The following is a 22,543-nucleotide window of genomic DNA, read 5'->3' on the forward strand; positions in this document are numbered from 1 at the left end:
CCTTGTCTTGTGGAGTTTAGTACAGAGAGCAATCTTGTGAGATAAACACTGCAAAAATAAAATTTAAAAAGTCTTAGTATCTCTTGTTAACACTTGCAGAACTGGTGTAAATTTTGAGGGTACACTTTCCCCACTGAGTGCCTGGCTCATGCAGCAGTGTCCTCAAAATCATGAAGTACCTGAAGTTTTTGCCAGACTGTTCTAGGAAGTCCTGAAAAATAATTTGGGGTAATACCAGCACTGTTCAGGTGAACACTGCTCTATCCTCTGAGACTGATAGCAACTACATCAGAGAGTTGGAGGTTTAAAGCATTGTCATAGAAATATATGCCTTGTTCCGTTGCAGTCGTAGGTTTTTTTCCTTCGAAATCATAAAAGGCTTCCTTCTGAATTGAATATGCATGTTTGTGTGTGCACCACCTGAAGGTGTCTTGCTTTACCAGCCATACAAATGTTTAATGTCTGCTGTAAAGAAGAAAGGTACCTTTATAAAAGTTGTCAGTCACACCTGTTTAACTATGTTGGGGAAGAGGAGCAGGGGAAAAAAAACCAAGCAAGTTGTAGTCATAGTAGTACTAAAATTTAAACAGATTTACAGGTCTTTGTTTGGTGCTTCAAACAGCTGGAAGTCCAGTACAGTTCCATCTGAGAATTAGTGGCTTAGCATACTCTATCAATGATTAGTGAATTTCAGCTATTTCCCGAAAAGCATTTTGAATTGAATCCCTTGGATGCACATGTCTCTTTGTGTCCTTGATGTATTTCTAAAGAGGAGCTATTTCTATGTTTGCATTACTCTTGCTTAAACCTGCTCCCAAACTATTTTGAAATCCCCATTGTATGTACAACAGGAGACTATAGTTGCAGTGTGTCAGACTTGGTAATTCCCAGTATTCCTCATCTTTAAAAGAAATTAGTTGCTAATGAAAATTTAAAAGGAATAGAGTGGAACAAGCATATTGCTATTAATATTTTCAGTATTTCAATATGTGGTAGTTATTTCCCAAAATATGAAACAAGAATTATTATATTAATAAAATCTTGTAAATTATATCTGTAGCCTAAGGAAAATTAATCTGATGCAGCAAAATAAATTGCCTCTGTGGTATGAGTATAAAATGTTCCAACTTGGTGTTGCTGAAAAGAAAGTTAAAAGATTCAGCCATCTCACTCTTTCCTTTTTTCCTAGAATGACATTTTTTGCAACAAGAAGTCACTTATGGTCGCTTCCCTGTTGTACTGACACCTGCTTTACATAGTAATATAAAGTTTAAATAAATTACTGATATACAGGTAAAGAAGAGCTTGAAGATACTGCATTTTGTTTTTTTTCTAGGAAATGTGCGTGTTTTTGAGATGATATTGATTTGATGTTGGAAGACAGTTTTGTCGAAAGGCCGTCTTGTTGGTAGACAGTAGAAAACTGACCTTCAGTATGGTTTGTTTTCTGTAGTCACTTAAATTGGGAGGGAAATAATTGGGGCAGTTTTGTACTTTTTTCAAATTTCTGTGCACTGGTGACAACTATCTCTCAAGGCTGTTTGCCTGTCTTTCTACTCTGTTTTTGGATATGTGCTTGAACCCAGTCTCTTTCATAAAGAATACCAAAGCCTAATGCACCTGAATATAGAAAGATCTTATTCTTTCAGTGCGCTAAAGAATATAATCAATAATATCCAAAACTGGCAACTAGGGAATTCCTGAAGGATGACAGATTGTTATTAGGGTGACACAAGATGTACTGTGTGTGCATTTTTAGTAAGAATGATTCTCTCTAGAGTCCGGGGCAGGAGGTCTTAGGAAATGCAGGAAACTTAAAAGGTACCATTCCAGCTAAAGCCTACAAGAAGGTAGTGAACCCTACAGGCTCACTGTCATGCCTGTGATAGTCTCTATCATGTTACCACTGATCAGGATCAGGAGGATCTCTGAACTTCTGGAGGATGTTTTCTAGGGGGTCATGGCTTTTGTAATTATCACACAGGTTATGAATACAACTCAGAAGTGTAGCTTATGCATCATTACTGTTGATGTACATGTCAGTCTTTCCTAGATGAAGCAAAGGGAGCCTTGTGCTGCAGCTGTTTGTTCTCTGAGGTTATTCCTGCTGGCCTACCACAGGTGATCTTATTTCTTCACAATATTTATGTGTTTTCTCGTCAAGGCTTCCCTGAAGCAATTTCACTTGTGCTGCTTTCTCTTTCTCTCAGAACTTGTTGCAAAGTTAAGTATTTACATGGTGTCTTGTATCTTTTTTTCTATAAAATATGAGCACTGAAAATGTCAAAGTGAGTCTTCATATTCCACTTTACTCTTCTGTTGCAATGTCACTGCAGAATTGAGAGGTTAGAGTGAAGTCCTAATTCTTTATCAAATTTAATCTGTTTGGACCTGAAGGCAGATTTCCAACTGCCAGCTGACTGGGGCAAACCTTTGCTTTACCAGCCAATTCATAAACTCAGAAAGGGGAAGATTAACACTCATGCTTAAAGAAAATAAAAGAAAATCAGAAAATCTGTATTTTCAGCTATTTGAAAAAGTGAGAAAGCAGTAAAATTATTCTTATAGCTTATCAACAGCAATATAGCAAAATTATTTTATTAAATAGCTTGTAAATTATATATATGTATGGTTCTCTTTTTCCTTAATGTATGATTTACGTCATGGCTTTCCAATAGAGATGTGTGGTGTGTAATACAATATATATACTGAAGTTTTGATTTGAACCTGAATAACCTATATTAAGTTTGATCATGTGTGGGTATTAAAATGGTTTACAATAAGTAGTAATCAATCATAATAAATGACATATGTTGATACAAAGCTGTAACTCTTGCTCAGTACCCACAGCATTGTTCTGATTTGAAGTAACCCATCGCCATTAAATTGAGCACAGTGACACACTGGGCTAAATTTAATTGCCTGACAGTTTGCTGTTTGGTTTCATGGTACCACACAAGGCCAGAATACTGAAGTCTTCAAAAAAATGAGGTGTCCAAAGTTTCAGCTCTTTATCTGTCAGACATGGTGAGGTAAAGGGTAGAAGACCTTTAGAGAAAAGACTGAGAGGAAAAAACACCTTTAAATCACTCCAGGGAGAGCTTCAGAAGAGCACAACCCAAACCAGTGCTTCTCTATTTTCAAAGCAACATATGCAGGCATAGCTGCATGAGTCTCATTAAGTTTGTCTGAATCGTGCAGCTAAAGCCCCATGCAATGTTTTGAAAATGCAGGAAATAAAAATGGTCTTAAACCAGACATCTGGGCTTCTATCCAGTTTTCCGGTGATAATGTCTGAAGCATGCCATTAATAAAGCATCATCCATGGGCTAAATTATTCAACTATAGCACTCTTTGCAGAAGGCTTATGAGTCGGCTTTACTTAAAAAACAAAGAAATAAAAAGCCAAAAGCTTCTGTTCACACTTCGCTCTCAGCAGCAACCACTGCTAAGCACAAGGCCCTTTTCCTTTTAAAGTATTTTAACATTTTTTCCCCTTGAAAACTTTTCAAATGTTTTTCTTAGTCTTTCTCAGAAATTCTCACAGGGTACCCATCTGAATGTTTGGATCCTAATTTTTGTGGAATAGAGGAAGTGCTTTCTGTTGGCTGGTTCCTTTATCTCAGGTGAATTTCTATAGAGTCCAGGTGCCAGGACTGGAAAAAAAACACATCTTTTCTGAGGTGCAAACCCTGCTGTTTCCCTGTCTTTTGTATTTTGATGCTGACAGGAAGATAGTGAGCTTAGTAATACTTTTTAGAACCTTCAAACCTTAATATTAAAAAGTATTCTTAATAGTGAGGAAGATGATCTAATTAACTACTTCTTAGACGACAGTCTTCATGAGCAAGGTTTGGTTTTGCCTTCAAATGCCAACAAGTAAGCCGTGTGTAGCAAAGAGGTTACTTTAAGATTTCCATAAAAATAAGTAACTTGATCACATTACTATACTGCAGTGTCAACTAGGTAAGTGTTATCAGTTTATTAAAGGTTTTGTTTTGTCTTAATTTGGTATAAGGTATGGAAGGAATTGCTAAAAATGTACTTGTGAAAAGGTGAGTTACTTGCTTTGCTATGATACAACTGTCTTTGGTGGCTTTTTTGAACACTGGAATCTTTATAATTTGCTTGTAACCTCTCTGTCATGTTGATGGTAAAGCATGCAGAACAGGCTAAGTAAAGTATGTCTGTAATGGCTATGGCAAGAAGGAGACCTTTCAGTTGTGAGAAATAGCTTGCAGTATGCTTTTGTGATGTACTTTTGTGTGTTGGTTTTTATGGTTTTTTTAATTAGCCAAAGTACAAATTCCTTTGCGGCAGTGGACTTATTCACAATATATGGTTCTGCTTTATAAAACATTGAAATTGTTGGTTATAATTCTAAATCTAGTACTGTGTTGAGAAAAATAATTTTGCTGTATTAGAAGTAAACTTGAAAGGTTTTAAAATGTCCATACAAATGAAAAAGAACTTTTCTGAGGTTTGTGTGCTACATCTTATGTGAGAGACCTTAACACTGAGTGCAGTTAAAATCTATAACTACCAATATTCTCTTTCCTCTTTTGTTGTTCTTTGGGGGAAATCGGACACAGCAATTTTGAGTACAGTATCTTGTTTTAAATATTATTTAAGCTGCAGGTCTATCCAAGAGAATGAATGTGAGTTGATGTTACATGTGCCATACTGTGAACTTGCCACATCAAATGAATGCTCTTTATTTGCTGAACACATGCTTTGTTATTCCTTTTTATAATCATGGGACACTCAGAGTTGCCAGTACTCAAAAGGAGTCATATAAACGGATTTTTTCGGAGAAGCACCGTGTTCTATGAAAAATTGCCCAAAAGTAGACCTGGCAGTTCCTCACTTCTGGTTGCATCTTCTGTTACATCTCTGGTTGTATCTCTGACAGTGGACTAAAGGGAAAAAGCTTGTATGAGCTTCTATGGAATCCAAGTACATGTTTTCTTGCTGGTGGTCTGTTTCTTGGTATCTGAACTTGAAGTCTGGAAACATGTAAAATGATTGCACTGTACTTCTGGGGGCAGCCCAGAACTTTTGACTATGAGTTTTAGGTGGGTTTAAAACACTGGGCTGAAGTGCAAGCCTTTACATGAAGCAGAAGGTAGAGCAGCAGTTGACAGTGAAGTGGTTTATTACTACCTGGCTAAGAAGGGAAAAGAACATTATGAACAGGACACCAGTGAGTCAAAGTTGAGGGATTGCCTCTCCACAAATTTCAACATGTCAAAAAGCTGATTAGTTGGCAATATGAAATACTTCGGTGTAACAAAAGATTTTTGTCAACTCTACCTAGAAAATAGGGCTGGTAACCAATATATATGAAATAGACTGGTATCCCAGATCTTTTGGGGCCAGGATGGGGGAAAAATATTTTTGCTAAACAGTGGTGCTAAGAGGTAAGAGAAGTAGTCTTTTAATCTAAACATAAGAAAGATTATCCAGAGGCAAAAGCATTTAAGGTATGAAATGTTTCTCACTGCATATGGCCCACAGCTAGTCTGAGAACTGTCACCCTCAATATGTGTAGGCCTTTAAATCATGTTGGTAGGCTTAGTACCCTTAAATACCCTCTTATCTTAAATACCCTCTTATCTTGCACTCTATCCACAACACGAGACCTCACTAATGCTATAAACATAAACCTCATTCTTTCCAGGCCTTTTAAGTTTTGTAAAAAAACTCCGCACTGTTGGCCTACTCAGCACAAGCACAAAGGACCACAAGACAGTCAACGTGCTGTTCCTCCAGGTGCTGACACTGGGCACTGTGGACACAAGCCTGTTGGTGTCTATGAGACTAGCAGTCAGCTCTCTGGAAGAACTGAAAAACACAGCATAGCTATTGCTTCCTCAAAAGACACCAGAGACCCACCTAGAACTGAACAAAGTAAGCCAGCCTTGTATTGCATAGGACTCTCCCAGCTTCCAGTCTCTCAGGAGCATTTTCTCAGAAAGAGTCGTTTCAACTCTAAATAGAGTATCACAACAGACTTGATGTTTCATTTAAGTTTGTCTTCCATACTGCAGCACAAAAAACAATTCAATTTTAAATGCAGGTTTTAAATCTGTGAAACAAACTATCTGGGCTATCATTTCAGTTTAAATCAGGCTTAGAGCTTTCACAGAACATTTGGAACCAATTTAAGTGGATTTACAATCACATCACAGTTAAACCACTGTAACTTCCTTGTGTAGACAAGCCTGTATGGCAGGCAAAGGAACATTTGTTTATAGTTTGGATGACTATATGAGGGGAAAGAGGATGTCAGAAATAGCCTTCACTGTTTGGGGATTTTAGCTCTGAAAGTTGAAAGGTAGGGGGAAAAGCTTGTTATTATACTTGCACTGCTCAAATATTAGAAGAAACTTTAAACCACTTTACATTGGGTTGTGTCTCAGTCACTCAATTTTAACAACAGAGAATGTACCACTTCATGCAACCACATCCAACCACTTGTGGAGAAATACATCCAGAATTCACATGTCAGACTCTCTTCCCTTAGTAAACTATGTGTTTTTCAGGTAAATTATAAATACAATTAATGTCTTTTACCCAAAACTTTTCTTTTCATCTTGCTTAATCCCCAGAAATAGTAGCCAATCCATTTTCACTGCTGTAATGTTAGGTCTTCAGATCATTTTAAGATGGCAAGTGGTTACTTGCATTAGTGATCTTGTCATTCAGAAGTTGCCATTCAAAGTTGAGGTTTTATTCCCCTGAAAATAACTCATTGAGGAAAAGCCCCAACCTTAGAGGCACTGTGTGTATGACACTGCTAATTCCTGGGCTGCATGAGGCTGGCAGACCTTTGCAAGGTGCTGACATACAAATGTTTCGCCCTTGGTGCCTTCCATCATTCCTGGGGAGTTATCTTCTGTCTTGTTCGTCTTACTAGTATCAGGTTCTAGCATGAACACATGTTCCTTTTATTCAGATACAACAGTGTCCTAATTGAATACTACTCAATATTTTCCTCTTGAGGGAAAGAGGATTTGACAGGTTAGGAAATATTTCCTAATGTAAAGGCTACAGCAGCTTGGGTTTAATCATCTAAATTACCTCACAGTCAACATGCCCTCTTTAGGGTCAAAATATTTTTTATGCTTCTGAAACAGAGCAAAAGTTATTTCAACTTCCAGCTGAAATCACCCCCTGCCCCCAGAAGTACAATGCAATCATTTCACATGTTTCCAGACTTCAAGTTCAGATACCAGGAAAGAGACCACCAGCAAGAAAACCTGTACTTGGATTCTATGGAATCTCATACAAGCTTTTCCCTTCTGTCTACTGTTAAGAGATGAAACCAGAGATGTAAGGGGGATCCAACCAGAAGTGAGGAACTGCCAGGTCTACTTTTGGGCAATTTTTTATAGAACACGGTGCTGAAGAAATCAGTTTCTATGACTCCTTTTGAGTACTGGCAACTCTGAGTGTCCCATGATTATAAAAATGAAGAACAAAGCACGTGTTCAGCAAATAAAGAGCATTCATTTGATGTGGCAAGTTCACAATATGGCACATGTAACATCAACTCACATTCTTTCTCTTGGATAAACCTGCAGCTTAAATAATATTTAAAACAAGGAACTATTGCAGGATGTTTACAGGGGCTTAAGAGGAAACAAGAAAATCACAAAGGAATAGAACTGTGAAGGTTACTGCATAGGCAAGGCACAGGAGACTTGGAAAATCTACAGAGCTGGATATTTGCAGATACTGAGTACCTGGAGACTGTGTGGTTCATACTCTTTCCTAGGGCTTGGAGTGTATATCTGTGCTTTTAAAAATAGGCACGTGGGTGGGATCAGCTCATTCGTTTGAATGGCTGTGACTGTCTTGATGCTCTTATGCCAAGTTAGCATTTGCAGTTCTTGGTGGAACTGAGATGCTCCTTCAGGGAGCTGAGCCCTTTCCCCAGTCACCGAGATCTTAGGAACACTGATAGATGCTTCCAAGGAGAAAAGGTTCTGTATTGCGTATGACATAAACAGGACTTTCCCCATACAGCTGATTGCTCCTATTCTCTGGTTACATTCAGTTTACATTAAGTGCTGTGAGGGTGTTTTTATTGTTGGGGTTCCTTTTGGGGTTTTTTTAATGGTCTTATTGCGTCTTCATTCAGGTGTTGAATGGCTACATTCTGCACCTGGGAGAGCTACTTTTCTAGAGATGTATTCTGCCCCTACCTAGAGTGAAGGGAGAAGGCAAGAAGGGGGAAACCATAACTATGATTTAGTTGGACAAGTTTTTGCATGATACACAGTTTCCATACAGAAGAATGTCTTTTAGAGCCTCTGCTGTGCTCTGAAGAATTCACTCTCCCAATAATTTGTTAAGAGGGAATAAAAAATATCTCCCCTGCATTTAATTCATCTGGCTTGGAAATTGATCACATCTGTTTATTCCTTTTTGTACTCTTCAGGTGCTTTTATGCACCTGATTCTAGTTCTGAAGCGCAGCTGCTGTTGGAGCAGTAGAAGGGGATGTGTACTGCAGCTAGACCACGGGGATCATGGTATGAGTGCTTCCTGTACACATGTCCCTGTCTCCCATTTTCTGCTCTATTAGAAGCTAGCAGCACTTGTTGTCTTTACGCTAGTTAGCGTGTGGAAGTTCTACTTGGATTATAAATTCATTTGGTGTCCAAAATAGCTTTGGGGTCTTGTACAAATAGTGTTTTATGGTTTATATGTATTTGCTAATTTTGAAATAAGCTTGTAGCTAGTCTTTCATTGTATTTCTTTTTTGTGTTGTGTAAAAGATGACAAATGCATCTTCATTCTCAGAGTTGCTCCTTAGAGCATTGCCAAAGCTCAAACCTCATTTATGGACTTCATTCCTGTGAGTGTCGTCTCAGATTTTCATTGTGTGTAATCTTCCTGTGGTTTTGAGGCACTCATTAAAAAGAGAAAGCAGATGTATATCTCTGGCCCATGTTTGGGGGCAATTTGGTGATCATTTGTCTTGTCACCTAGCAAGAAGGTGATGGTGCAAGTTAATTCTCTCTGGTTAAAAATCTGCAGAATACTGTGAAACTAAGAACTAGTGTGTACCAAACATCATCAGTCTGCCATAGTCTCTCCTGTATTACCCAGCCTTTGAAGGAGAGACATTTATAAAAATAAGTAGTCTTTTCTGTGTGCTTGGTGTTATGAGTGAATGTGCAATGCCTTCCTAAAGCCACGTCATGAAATCTTAGACTGAATTTGGGAATCACGTGAATGCTTTGCTTCTGTGTTTGAGCTTATAGGTTTTTCTTCTCTAAAGTACTTTTTCCAGCAAAGAAAAGCTTTGGTTTTCTTTGTACATGTCTCTTTCAGAAGATACAGCAAATGCTTTAAAGACACCGCAAGGATTTCTTTGTACATTGTGCAGGGAGAACAAGCTAGTTGCTTTCCTGAAGAAGTTCAAACATTATTTCTGTAGTGAGAAGTACATCAATAGGTAATTTACTTGTGAAGTGATTGCACGTGTTTACAATGTGCTGTGTATTTTGGCAAAAGATGATTAGGACCCAATTCTTTTAGCTTTTGCCAGCACATAAAGCAATAAATGTAGACTTTAGTTACCAATATTGTATGTATTTTCTACATGAGAGGAGACACAAGGAGACCAGGGGACAGATTTTTTGTTGTACTAGTTTTGAAGTTTAAGGGAACGGGTAGCATGTTTAAAAGCAGCTGTGTACAAAACAAAATGCTAGGTCCTGTCTGTTATTAGATTGTCCCATTGACATCCAAGAAAATGGATGTATTAATAAAAATGGAACAAATGCAATGAAAGTACTGGGAAGCTTTACAGATTGCATTGTGTGTCATGGTGGTTTTGGGTTAGAATATTGTCTCTGTGCTGAAATGCTAATAGGGTTGTGGGTAATGAGAAACATGGGCTGCTCCTGGGATTACCCTGTAAAGGTTTTACTCTTGTCAATATGACAGAAGATGAGCTACAGTTTCTATAGTGGTCTGGCTTTTCTGTTGCCAATTTTGCTATTTTTCTTGGGTTCCAAGCTGTCAGGAAACTTCATATAAACTTCCTGGATAAAAGTAGCTTAATTCAAGGTCTTACAGAGAGTGAATTTTATTTCATAGGGAGGAAGGGGGGAAAAACCGACTTGCAAGGGAAACCTGGCCCTTCACGTAGCCATAACAGGGAATCCTAGGGGGACTGCAGTCGCAGACCTAAAATGACCTTGCTACAGAACTGCTCCTATTACATTTAATTCAGCAGCTCTGCAGAAGGATTCCTTTATGTGGTGACAAGAAAAGCAAAGTCTGTGAACCTGCATTTATAACTGTAACATAAGGGACTTCTGCAAATAAAAGTAAGAAGGGAAAGAATTGAAGTGAAATGTCCTATAAAATAGGAGCTGAATAATAACAGTCAGGATCTTGGTCACTCTCAGTTTTATTCAGTCAGTGCAAATTGCATCTCTTCCTTGGAAATCTTAAAATAATTTTGATTACCTAACACATTGCATAGGTTGAAATCCAGGAAATAAGCATGCACAACTATATTTTAACTACAATAAATTAATATTAATTTCCTTATTACTTTTTATCCTGTTGCTCATTGTGTCATATGCAGGTATAAGTGAATGCATTTGAGTGTGGGTTGGTAACTCTATTAAGGTACATATAGGTTAATGGAAACTGCCAGCTACACAATGCTATGAAATGAAAGAAACCAAGAGCAAAAGTAGTACCATTTTCTTAATGAATTATACCATTCTATACATTTCTTTCTCTAATTCAATACCTATCCTGCTCCATCCTGATACCCTTTACCCCTAAGGGGTTAATGCTTCTACATTCATAAAAATCTTTACTCCATTTCCTCTCTCCCCTTCCCAAATACACAGAATGTTTGATAGTAGGTGCATGTGCTGCATTTTCTGTGCTTATTTCTGGAGTTAGATCATGTCATAGCTCCTGGCCTCAGTCTGTTTTTGCTTTGGGATGAGAGATGTGGAAATATTTGTTGCTGCATTCTGTGATGATGTGTTTTATTCAGGTTGCAGTGAGCCCTAGTGCATATCCCAGGTGTGACGAGCATTGGTGTGTTCAGCCTCACTTTTGACTCATGGTATTATCAGACTTCACTCATGGAGTGCTGTGTGTTTTGTTGGCTTTCTTTCTGCTTCTACATTGGTACCAGACTGGTTGATGGTTTTTGTAGCTGTTTCTGTGCTTTCTTTCCATTGCCCTTACTTGGGTTATAGTTTTAGCATCTTTTCTTCCACAATTCCCTAATCTTCTATTTCCAATACTGCTTTTCTTGCTATTTGACATGTATTTTCTTAGTGGACTCCAAGTGCTTAGCAGAATTTCAGCTGGATAAGTTACCTGAAAATGCTGATGTTTTCTCACCTATCAATGTAAACAGTTAAACTTCTTTCTGTCATTTGTTTATTTCAGCACTAGAGAACAAATTAGGAATAACAAATCCAAGGCACTTCTGTTATGTTATCAGTGGTTAAAGATACCACATAGCTTCAGAAAAGCCAGCAGATAATTTAAAACCATATAGTAGCATGTCCTTATCTTGTGTGTGTGATATGGGTCAATTACACAGTTGTGAGACTTGTATCAGGACCAGTCTGTCATGATTATGTGCTGAGGATAAGCTATTAATAGTCATATTGTACTTCTCAGTTCCACAGTGATGTGCTAGTACTCAAGGGCAGTTAAAGAAGGTGATTAGGTAAATCCAAGAGGCAAAACCCCCACCAAATAAGCCCCCCCAAAGACATGTTAACGTGCCTGATTTGACTGTAGCCCTGTAGTCACTGCTGCTGTGTGCATAAGGATGATGTCCATGTCAGTGGAAACCTGTCTTTATGGTTGTTTGCTTTGTAAAGGAAGGCTGATGGCACTGGGAGTCCATAGCAGAGTTTCCATTGCTCAGCAGCAGACAGTGTCGCCTGGTGGGATGTTCCCAGCTTGCCAACCAAGCAGCTGAGCCCTCCTCAGTCCCCAGGCTGGGAGTGGGAGGAGGACGTGGACAACAAGCTCCTGCCTTGTTTCTTCCTCTCAGCCTGACTCCCAGCCAGAGCATGACACCCTGGTTGCTTTGTAGAATAATGATGCAAATTGCCAGCATCATCAGTCCTGGCAGCTTTGCTCTAGCTATGGTTTTAGACCCCTTTGGCCAAACAGATAGACTGAAACTCTGCATCGTGGTAGGGCTTGACTGAACCATGCTGGGTATTAATTTTTTTTTTTTTTTGACAAGCTACTATGTGAGTCCTGTGACTTCAAGGGTGTCCCATATATATGTACGAAAATCCTAGTGTAGCAGTGTCAGCTTTCTTCAGAAAACTTAAGGAAGGATGAAGAATAACCTCAGAGTAGAGCTGCCTATATTTGTAAAAGGGAAATGTTATGAAGAGTTGCTAAATTTAACTACATCTTTTGACAAGTACATCTGCCTTTTGGCAGGGCAGGCCATTTATAATCACATTATCATAGGCATGCTTCTGCAGCAATTAGTGTGCTAGACAAATATTAAGTCCCTGTAATACTTCACGCCAAGAGAGGTGGAGAAATAGCCTGCCTTTTCTCTATGTGATTTCATAAGGTCTTAAAACAAAGTTGTATTAGAGCTCTGAACAACGTGCTCTAATGGACTGTGCCTTCATTTAACCAGTGACATAAACATGGATAGGATGATTTAGCACACTGATCAGATGTTCATGTAACTCCAGGAACAAAAAAAAGTAAACCATTACCCAAAAAAAGGCACTGGCAGGGCATGCTATGTTTTTTCATGTTTTTAAATGCAGTTATTAGTGTATTTGGGGCCAAATGTTGCTGAAAGAGGCAATCTTTTAGGTCTTAGTGGCAAGGCCTTTTGATGTATGCTGCATTGTCATTTGCAGGTGTGGTATCTTATCACAATGTTCAAAACTCCTGGGATAAGCAGCATAATTGTTCTCAAGTGGAAACCACTGAAGAAAAAACCCAGATCTTTGCTAGTTCTTACTTTATTTTCAAGTCTTCAGAATTATTCTGAGGACTGAAATGAAAGAATTGTGAGTCCAAGTGTGGGGTAAGGCTCCTCTTGTCCTCTACCCCTTCCATTCTGCTCTGTTTGCCTCTCTCCTATTGAATGTTACTTGTGCTTTGCAGGAAGGATGTTAGCAGCTGATCAGTTAGAGAGGAAGAGCACAAAAACTGTTTTTATAAGGAAGAAGTAAAATTTTCTGCTTATGCCTCTTCTGTAAACAGTGAAAAACGAAGCTGATAAAATCTGTGCTCTTTAGTATGCTGAAATATGAACTATATGAAGTCAGGAATAGAAAAAAATACAATAGGAAAAATAATAAATGTTCAAGATTATTTTTCAAGCTTATTTAATAAATCAGTGTTTAAAGCCAGGGAATCTCTGTTGAAGTGGTTGCTCTAGTATCTATCTGACAAAGCATTGCAGTCAGTGCATAGGGTGTTTTTAATGAGACAAAAGCAGCGTGAAACTTTGAAAATAATTGTTAAGACTGTAGATGATTTTTAACCTTGAATAGGCACTTGTTTGGAGTGCACAGGCCTAGAGCAAATTCTTTTCAGTTGTAAAATATCGATCTGTTTTCAGCAAAGAATTATTAAACACTGGGGGGAATAAAAGGAGCAAGGGAAATATTCCTCAGCAAATGAAGTGAGTCTCAGACAGCCATGCCTACCCTGTCAAATCTTATTACTAACACACTTTGCCTACATTATAAAATTGGTGCTGTACATTCTCTAATGAAGGGATTATTTTAAGGCTGTGAGCATTTGGGTAGGAATAAGAGGCTGGTGTTGAGAGAGACATCTGTAATGAGAGATCTTAAATCAGGATACATTATTAATGAACTGCACGGGAGACACACAAACCTGCTTTATTGGGCAAACTGTAAATGAGCCTGTTTGGTAAGAACATGCAAAATGTGTGTGTGCTGAGAGAAGGTATTTTGAGAATTTAACTAATTTCTGAATAGTAAAGGCATCCAGTCTGGCTATAATTGGTGCCTGTGGCAATTGTTGGTACCCTGACTACATTAGCTTTCTGTGCCCTTTAGCAGAATTGGAAAAACATTTCTAGTACTCGTTAAGCTGTCTGTTATCAAGCCTTCATAAATATACACATTTAGAATAGAGATGATTTGCTATCCCAGTGCCTTACAGCGCTTAAATAAATTAGTTCCTACTATTTCAGGCATTAATTTTGCAGTAATTATGCATGAAGCAATAATGCAATTAAAATTGCCTTCCAACTTCCTCAAGTGGGAATACTTTCTGAAAATAATACTTGATCTTTTCTCAAAATACACTCTAGAGCAGGTGGATGTGCTGTGTAGCTCCAAACAGCAGTGTGGGACTGTTCTACCTTGAGATCCTCAGTTTGCCTGCAGCTGAAGTCAATATTAACCAAGTATTACCATCTGTTGGCTTTTGCTGACCTCTGGTTTATTCCCTTCTCCCCTTTCTCTAGTGGCAAAGTGCCCACATCACAGCTGTCGAGTGCCCACATCGAGTGCTTCTGCAGTGGGGTTTCTTATTTAAAGAATGCAACTTCTTATTTAAAGAATGCAATTCCTTCAAGGCAGGAAACATGGGCTAGCTTTCAGTTTGCAATGTTCTAGTTTCTTTTTGCACAGTACCTACTAGTTTCACATCTTTGCAATATCTGTTATAATAAAGCACAGCAATGTATCAGCCCAGATTTCAGCCTTAGGTCTGAATCTCTTTACATTTAAATTGGACCTCTCATTTCTTGGGAGAAAGGTATATATTTTGTAGCTGAGTTACAAATAAGCTTTTCCAGCTTTTTGGCAGCTAGGTAATAGTTAAAGTGAAAAGATTTCTTTTTTCCAGCCAGAAAAGAGGTTTAATAACTGTGGGTCCATTTGTTCATAGCAGTGCTGGAGCTGAGCCCTACAAACCCCTGGAGCTTGGCAAGCCAGGCAGACTTGGCAAGTTTTCCTACCAGCTTACTGAGTCTGAGTCAAGCGTGGCTTGTTGCAACTTCAAATATATTTAGTACATTTTGTTAACATGAACATTAAGGTGGAGAGTTTGGGTTTGTTTTTTTCCTTTGTTTACCTTAAGGTGCATTATGCTCTCTCTACAAGCAGTTGGTCCTTAAACCATGCATAGCAGTTTATGGCTTGTGTTAAATTCAAAATGAATGTGCATTTTATTTAGAGTATCTGATTTACTTTTGACATGAAGATATTGAGGAAGTATGAGACAGTATCCCACAGTCTTTCTGTCAGTCAGCTTTTGGTAGTGTGAATCTGTGGAGAAAACAAGCAGAGCTGTTACTTTCCAGTGCATTGTGACAGCAATAACTTTTCCCCTCTGTTTGGAGCCTGTTGTGCATGAAGACTTGTAAGTGTTGGAAATGCTCTTACCTCTAATTTTTACCTGTGTGGATACTGCTGAAAGAAAAAGAGTTTAACTTGGACTTTTGGATTGGCCAGACACTGAACTTTCTAAATGTTAGTTCTTGCCTACCCAAATTATATCAGCCTTTGAAATAGGGGGAAAATTTTTCTGTAGAAAAAAAATTCTTTCAATGTTGAAAGATGCTGCAGAGGACTCAAGACAGTATTTACTGCAGTCAGACATCTCAGTATTCTTTTATATTGACTCATTCATCTCAATGTGGTGTTAGCACATTGGGTCTTTAGTGGATTCTGCACCATGCAGTTCTGGTACATCCTGAGTAGAAGGAATTGGTCTATTGAGTGGGTGTTTCTCACTTGTGCTTTGACAACCTGTCTGCTGCTTTGTAAGGCATCCTAACAGCTCTGCTCTTCCCAAATTTTATGTGATTCTGTTATCATTATTGCTAATGTTTTTGTTGAGAAATGTAAATCGAAGAATCCAAGATGTTAAATTTGCCTGGTTTATGGCTTTTCTTCTAGCCACGGGCTAGCTACAGACATTCTGGCTGCTTTGTTTTACCCTCTTGATGGATAATCAGCTATGTCTGTTGCTGGAGGACTGGTTGTGGGAAGCTATGGTTTCAGAAAGCAGTTGTTTCCTAAGCAGCACGAGCCAATGTTATAAAAGGCCTCATCATTTGCTACCAAACCTTTGAAGTTTGCTTTGCCCAGTGGGATCTAGAAAACTGAGCAGAGCACAGTCAGGTTGCCAACTAAGCCAGACAGGCTTCTGATTTGTGAGCTATTTATTGTTTCTAGAATTGCTGCCCTCATTCATCGTTGCAATTAATTGCAACAAGCCTGGAGATGATAAATGCCTAGATCATTATTGCTAAATATCTGGGAGCATGCTATTTTAGAGCTCAGATTCCTCCTAGAATAAACCCTCAAGTTCCTAACTTGAGCATCCCAAATAAATTGTGGTTTCTTTTTGGGACCTCAGGCTTTATACCAAAGAGGTTTCATATGTTTCTTTTGAAGAGCTGATGTGTAGAAGTGGCTGGAACACTGAGAGTGTGACTGGCCAGTGTGCTGCTTTGGGCCATTAACTGTGTCATTAGAGTGAGGTTTAGAGAGTATTCCTTCAAGGTAGCAATGCAATAGAACTGATGATAAAAAGTTGGGATGTAGAGTGTGTCTTCTGTCTTTCTTCTGGACAGAACTGGTGAGGTGAATCTTTAAAGGCTCTTTTAATTGAATGCATGTTTGGCAATGGGAAAGAAAGAATCACTTTTTTAGCAAACCCAAGAAATATTTTGCAGTTTATACTAGGCTGGTGCATTTCAGTTAAGTGGCAGAGGAATGAACCTGTTGGCCCTTAAGAAAATTTACAAGGACACTTTGTAAACTACAAGCTGCAAGAGGGGCAGCAGGTATTGAAAAGTGCAAGCTTCAGAGTAATATAGTGAGAAATAAATAGAAACTCGCTACTTGAAAGAGCAGCTGATGGTTTAAAAAATTACAGGAAGTAATTTTAAACAGATTATCAACTGTGAAAAACATAGCTATAAACAGATGAGTTGGAATCAGTGTCATTGTTTCTTACTTGAACAATGAGAGTTCATTAGAACTGATGATTAATTTCAAACAAGAATGGTGATATAATAGCTGTAAGAATTAGGGAAATAAGAGCTCAACTAACCTGGTCTGTGGTTGTGAACAGTGGTAGTTCTCTGGCAGGCTCATCTGGTCTCCAGCTTTCCTTCTGTGATTTTTTTTTTCAAATTGCCTTTTGCATCTACAGCATCATCTGGGAGACATTTCCATAGACCAGCCATATATTGTGTGAAAAAGTTTCACTTTCGCCTTTTGTGTAGCATGTGAATTTCATGTTGTGCAGCAGTGCCTATTTGGACAGCTATTTGTTATTCTTTCCAACCTTGTAAATACTTTAATATTGCATGAAGTTGCCTCTGTCCCATGTTAGAGTCCTGGTCTGTTTTGATATTGCATCTATGAAAACAGTGATAGGTCTTGATGCAGTCTCCTTTTCTACTTGGTTTTTTTTGGGGGGGGGGAGGGTTTTCCCTGATTATTCTGTATTCATTTTGGGTGGGAGCAAGGAGAGATCAGATGATGTACAGCTAACTGCTTGTTATCTGAAATATTCTGCTAGCCACTAATACTGCACAAGTGAGCCAGAGAATAAATGATGCTGGTAGGAGAGTGCTGCACAATAAGTGACAGAATGGTGTCAGAAAAGGTACCTGGCACTAAGTGCCACAGGTTCTCAGGGAGCAGGAAGGGAATGGGCATGGTTAGCACTTGACTGATCTGCAATACGTAGTGCATCCAGTGCAACATGGACTTGTGAAGTAAATGCAACACAAAATATGTTGAAACAGGGTGGTTAGAGGGAGTATTCTCACACGCAATATTGAAATAATTTTGAACAAAGTAATATGGTGTACTGTGGATTTTGAAAGGGACTGTTGCCAGAAATTCTCAGAAATCTTTTGTTATCTAATAAGTGTAATGATTTCACATGCAGACTGTTTCAGGCTGCTCTTAAACTGCTATTGTTCTTTCAGTTTCCAATTTACTTGGAAAATAATAATTCTTCCCCTTCTTTATGTTGTTTCCCTAAGCTTCTTTCAATGTCCACTTAGAAACTTTGTTCCAACCCAGTACAGCAGTTTGTGCTTCAAAAAGGTGCTTAAGCAAGATTAATAGGCTCAAAGAAGCTGCATCCATGGAAATGCTGAAAAGAGTTTACCTTTGCACTGAAGCTTAAAGCTGTTTCCTGGGATTGTGTCATTACAGAATCCCCTCAGTTGGAAAACAGCTTGAAGTCCATCTAGTCCAATCTTCTGTTTAAAGCAGGGTGAACATTAAATGCAAATTGGTTGCTCAGGGCTTGCCCAGTTGCATTTGTAAACTTGATAAAGGATGAAGACTCTGCAGCCTGTTTTGCAACCTCTTCCAATTTTAATGATTAAATAGGTAGTTTAATAAATAATAATGTTTGCATAATTTAAACAATAAAATTACAATATAATCATGATCATGTAACTGACAAGCAGATATCATTGTAATTCTGGGACTGTAAAAGTCAACACAAGTTAAGCAGAACATCCATCAAAGCAGTTATCTTGAAAATTCTGGTCTTTAGCAAACATGACGGAAATGAGGCTGGCTTCTGGCTGCATGCATATTAATTTGCCAGTGATAAGGATTTTGTAATAGTTTGATGCCATCTATTTTTTAGAGCAATGATGTAAATACAGCTAATTGCTTCATAGCCTGAGTACTTTATTTTATACAAGGAGTACTTGGCCAGTATTTAAAATGTAAGACTTGAAAGTAACTGCCTGGCACTGCTGATAATTATTTTTAGAGCATGACAAGCATCTGTCTCCAGATGGTGGTCTGTATTCCACATCCTTCTCCTCTACTGTGAATGGAAGGATGGACTGCAGGAGTAATCTAAAGCTTTTTGTAACTTGTTTCTTTTTCAGCTTTGGTTTGCTTTTGTTAATGGATTTTCCGGGCAGATCTTATTTGAGCGATGGTGCATCGGTCTGTATAACGTGGTAAGTGCTGCATGTTTGACTTGATAGTGCTTGGGACTACTGTGTTATTTTGATGTGTCCCATTTTTCACAGGTAACTGTCTTAGGTGTATGTCAGGAAAGGTGAGTTCATTTGTAAAAGCCACTTTGAATCCGCTCTGAGGTAGGGAAAATAAAATTTAAAAATTACATTTTTATTGCAAAATGAAAATTTGGGAGAACACCTTGAAAATAAATGTTTACCTAATATAACCTGCTTAAAACTCTGCAGATTTTACATAGAATTTAATTTCCTCTTTGAAAGCATTCAGTGTTTTGTACTGAATATTTTTGTGACAGATCATGCTCAAAATACTCCTAATCTCTGTTTTGATGATTTTTTTCCCTTCAGACCCTGTAGAGTTAGATGCTGAGAGGAGTTACTTTGGGTTGACTTGTGTTCCCTTAGGTACAGAAAGAGAAGCTGCATCACTGTGTCATCAGCAGTCTGGGAGTGGTTTCTGATTTTCAACACAGCCTGCAGGGTGCCACACTGTGTCATATGACTTTATTACTTAAATCAGTCATCTTCTTTAATCAGTCACAGAGATGAAAGCCAGAAGGATCTCTGGAACCAAGTTCTGTAGCATACCATAGACCTGTGTTGGTGTTTTTGAGAGTGTTACCTTTGCAATGTTCCGAGTGGCCCAGTGCCTGGATTTATAAACCGCTAGGACACTTAGTGTTAAAGAGTCTCTTCACAGGGAGAGAATTTAAATTTTTTCGTTAAAAAAAACTAATTCCAAATATATGCTAATACAGAAAAAGCCAGCAAATTATCACTGAATAGTATTAATGGAACCACTTAACTTCTGTCACATTAATTTTAAAAATGATGGCACAAGCCCCCATATTCCATAAGATTTCATACTCTTAGTTGAAGATACTTATTCAAGGATTTATGATTCCCTTGATTCCCTTCACCCTAATTTCCTGACTGTTATGCAGTCTCTGTCATTCATGTTTAGATATTTGCATCTATTATCTTTAAACCTCATTTGATGAATCTATCTACTCTGACTAAAGCTTCTGGATAAAACTCATCTTCTGTAATCAGAAACTAAACCTTGTTTTTTGAGGTCAGTATTTTCTAAAATTAGAACTGGTTGTGTGGACTCGTGGAGAATCAAGTGCTTGTAAGATATTGGGGACTTCCACAATTTGTTGGGCTGAGATTTTGAAGTGCTTTTAGCTAAGTCATTCTCTTCTTTGCAGATTAATCCTTTCTTTCATTAGTAGTCTCATTAAAATATGAAGTGTAGGAAATCATAATGGCTTTGTAATTCCTGATTTTGCACTAGTTCACACTGGAAGTTTGCCTTGGTGATCAAAACCACTGGAAGATTTACTTCGAGTGAGAATGTAAATGCCCCAATAAACACAGGAAACTAGGGGAAGTACGTTAAAGCTGTATGAGAGCATGGTCTTCTTTGGAATATATTGGACCAGTGCTCTCAGTTTCAGTTCTCTACCCTCAGCCTGCTGCCATTTTAGCCATCTGGTTTATCACTTCATGGGTGAAGACACACAATTCCCACTGGACTGAGGGCTGTAATTATTGATTCTCACTCATCTCTGTTCCTCCCCATTGTTCTTTGTCTGCTCCCCTGCTGCCAGCGTGCTGCTGGTGGGAATCACATCCCGCCTTCTCCAAATGTGCACACACCCTAGAAACAGTTCATAACTCCAACCTGCTTCTTAACTTCAAGAGCACTTCTCAAACTGGTAAAAATATATGTACGTATAGGATTTAAAGGGATGTTTCTGATATAAACTGTTCATGTAAAAGGAAGTGAATGAAGTTTAGTGTTCAGACTTGCACCCTGGTGTAACTTTCCCTCTGTGCCTGCACTGTGGACCACAAGAGACATGGATACCCAAGCTGGCTTTAAATGAGCTGCCTCAGATCCTGGAAACACTTCAAGAGCAGCAATGTTAAAGTCAGTGGAGGCTAATTTACTCTGCTTCTGGCAGAGTGTCCTGCTGCCTGTCTTGGAAGGCTTCCGAGGCTTGGTCATCCAAGCGTCTGCCTGTAGCACAGACACACACTGCAGTTAATTTGTTCCTATCAGTTCATGCCTGCCAGGGGAATCCCCAAAGTACCATAATGCAGAATGGCCTTTGTTGCTCAGTAGATTTTTTTTTTTAATGTGATTTCCACATTTACTCTGTCTGTAAACTTAGCAGTGGTTAAACACATTGCATATCTAATTATGGCTACAACTGCCGCTATATTGGAACCTATTCCCACAAGGCTATTTTTTAAAAATTCATACTGTCTTTCCATTGCAGTGCAATGTGTCTGACCCTTGCTGGATTAGCTGGTACCTCAGAAACTTAACTTCTTGCTTAACTTCTTGGGTTTAAATTATTGGTTAATAGTACTAATTTTCTTTCATGTTTCTACTGTTCACAAGTCAATATTTGAGAGTTACAAATGAATGTTTGGACCATTGAAAATGATGCTAAATAACATGCTAGGTAGTAGTAAGTCTTCACTGAAGTCTGTGAGAATTTTGCTTTTGCCTAGATAAGGAAACATTATATGAGATACACTTAAAACTAAGAGCTGCTTTCAATTAGTATTTGCTTTCCTTGCAGATTTTCACAGCACTGCCACCCTTTACTCTGGGAATTTTTGAACGGTCGTGTACTCAAGATAGCATGCTTAGATTTCCACAGCTATACAAAATCACTCAAAATGCAGATGGTTTCAACACAAGGGTAAGGAAAACACTGTTACTCTAAGAAAAAACATAAGCATTCTGATATTCCAGATTTTTCATGTCAGAAAATAACGTATTTCCTGATGTTACTTCTGCTTTATGCTAACCACTGAGAGTGATTGTTCAGCCTTCCAGTTCTTTTCAAGGGACTATTTTTTATTTGAATAAAGAACATCCTTGTTTATAAATAAGGATTTTCTGCTGTGACTTCACCTGAAACTGCTCCTGAAATATCCATAAACTTAGATTCAATGTTAGATTCGTATCCAAGTATGATTTTTCAATTCACGGCTACTGATAAGCCACGATGACATTGCCTGGATTTATTTAACATATGTCTTGTCACAGCACTCTCTGCTAGGATGCTTTTTCATAGTTAGCATAGCTCTGTTCCAGTAGTTCTTTTGGAAAATAGAATTTGAATTGGCTTATTTGGACTTATGAGTTTTGAAGAACACATTTTACTTCATTTTGCTATTTAAATGCTGGAAAATGCCAGCATTTGATATTTTATCTTTTCCATAATGAGCACATCTAAATGTACTTCTGAATCAAGGAAGCTGTATGATTGCTTTGTTTGGAGAGGAAATTGTAGAGTACATAAAGCTTTAGTTTGTGCAAAATTATATTATCTGCTAGTAAAAACTGTGGGGCACAAAGTATTTATCCATTTAAAGAAAATAGAACATTTCATAATAGTGAATCACTCTTTTAAAATTATTCTTTGAGGTAATTAAACAAAGTTGACTCAAGCTGTCTGCCTTATTTCAATAAAGATCTTAAGCTGAAGCAGGCTTGCCTATTATGCTTCAAGTT

The 22,543-nt window shown here is 38.2% G+C and overlaps 1 protein-coding gene across 4 annotated transcripts in view; it reads left to right on the forward strand.

The window, feature by feature from the left end:
• ATP8A2 (ATPase phospholipid transporting 8A2) overlaps positions 1–22,543 on the forward strand; it is a 320,265-nt gene that overhangs the window by 189,629 nt on the left and 108,093 nt on the right. For all 4 annotated transcript variants that reach the window (XM_077173858.1, XM_077173857.1, XM_077173856.1 and 1 more), the window contains 2 exons: positions 18,910–18,984; positions 21,603–21,725. In XM_077173858.1, the coding sequence (XP_077029973.1) occupies positions 18,910–18,984; positions 21,603–21,725 (198 nt within the window). The remainder of the gene's footprint in view (positions 1–18,909; positions 18,985–21,602; positions 21,726–22,543) is intronic.

This window comes from Agelaius phoeniceus, chromosome 2, assembly GCF_051311805.1.
Source record: "Agelaius phoeniceus isolate bAgePho1 chromosome 2, bAgePho1.hap1, whole genome shotgun sequence".
In the NCBI taxonomy this organism is placed as follows: domain Eukaryota; kingdom Metazoa; phylum Chordata; class Aves; order Passeriformes; family Icteridae; genus Agelaius; species Agelaius phoeniceus.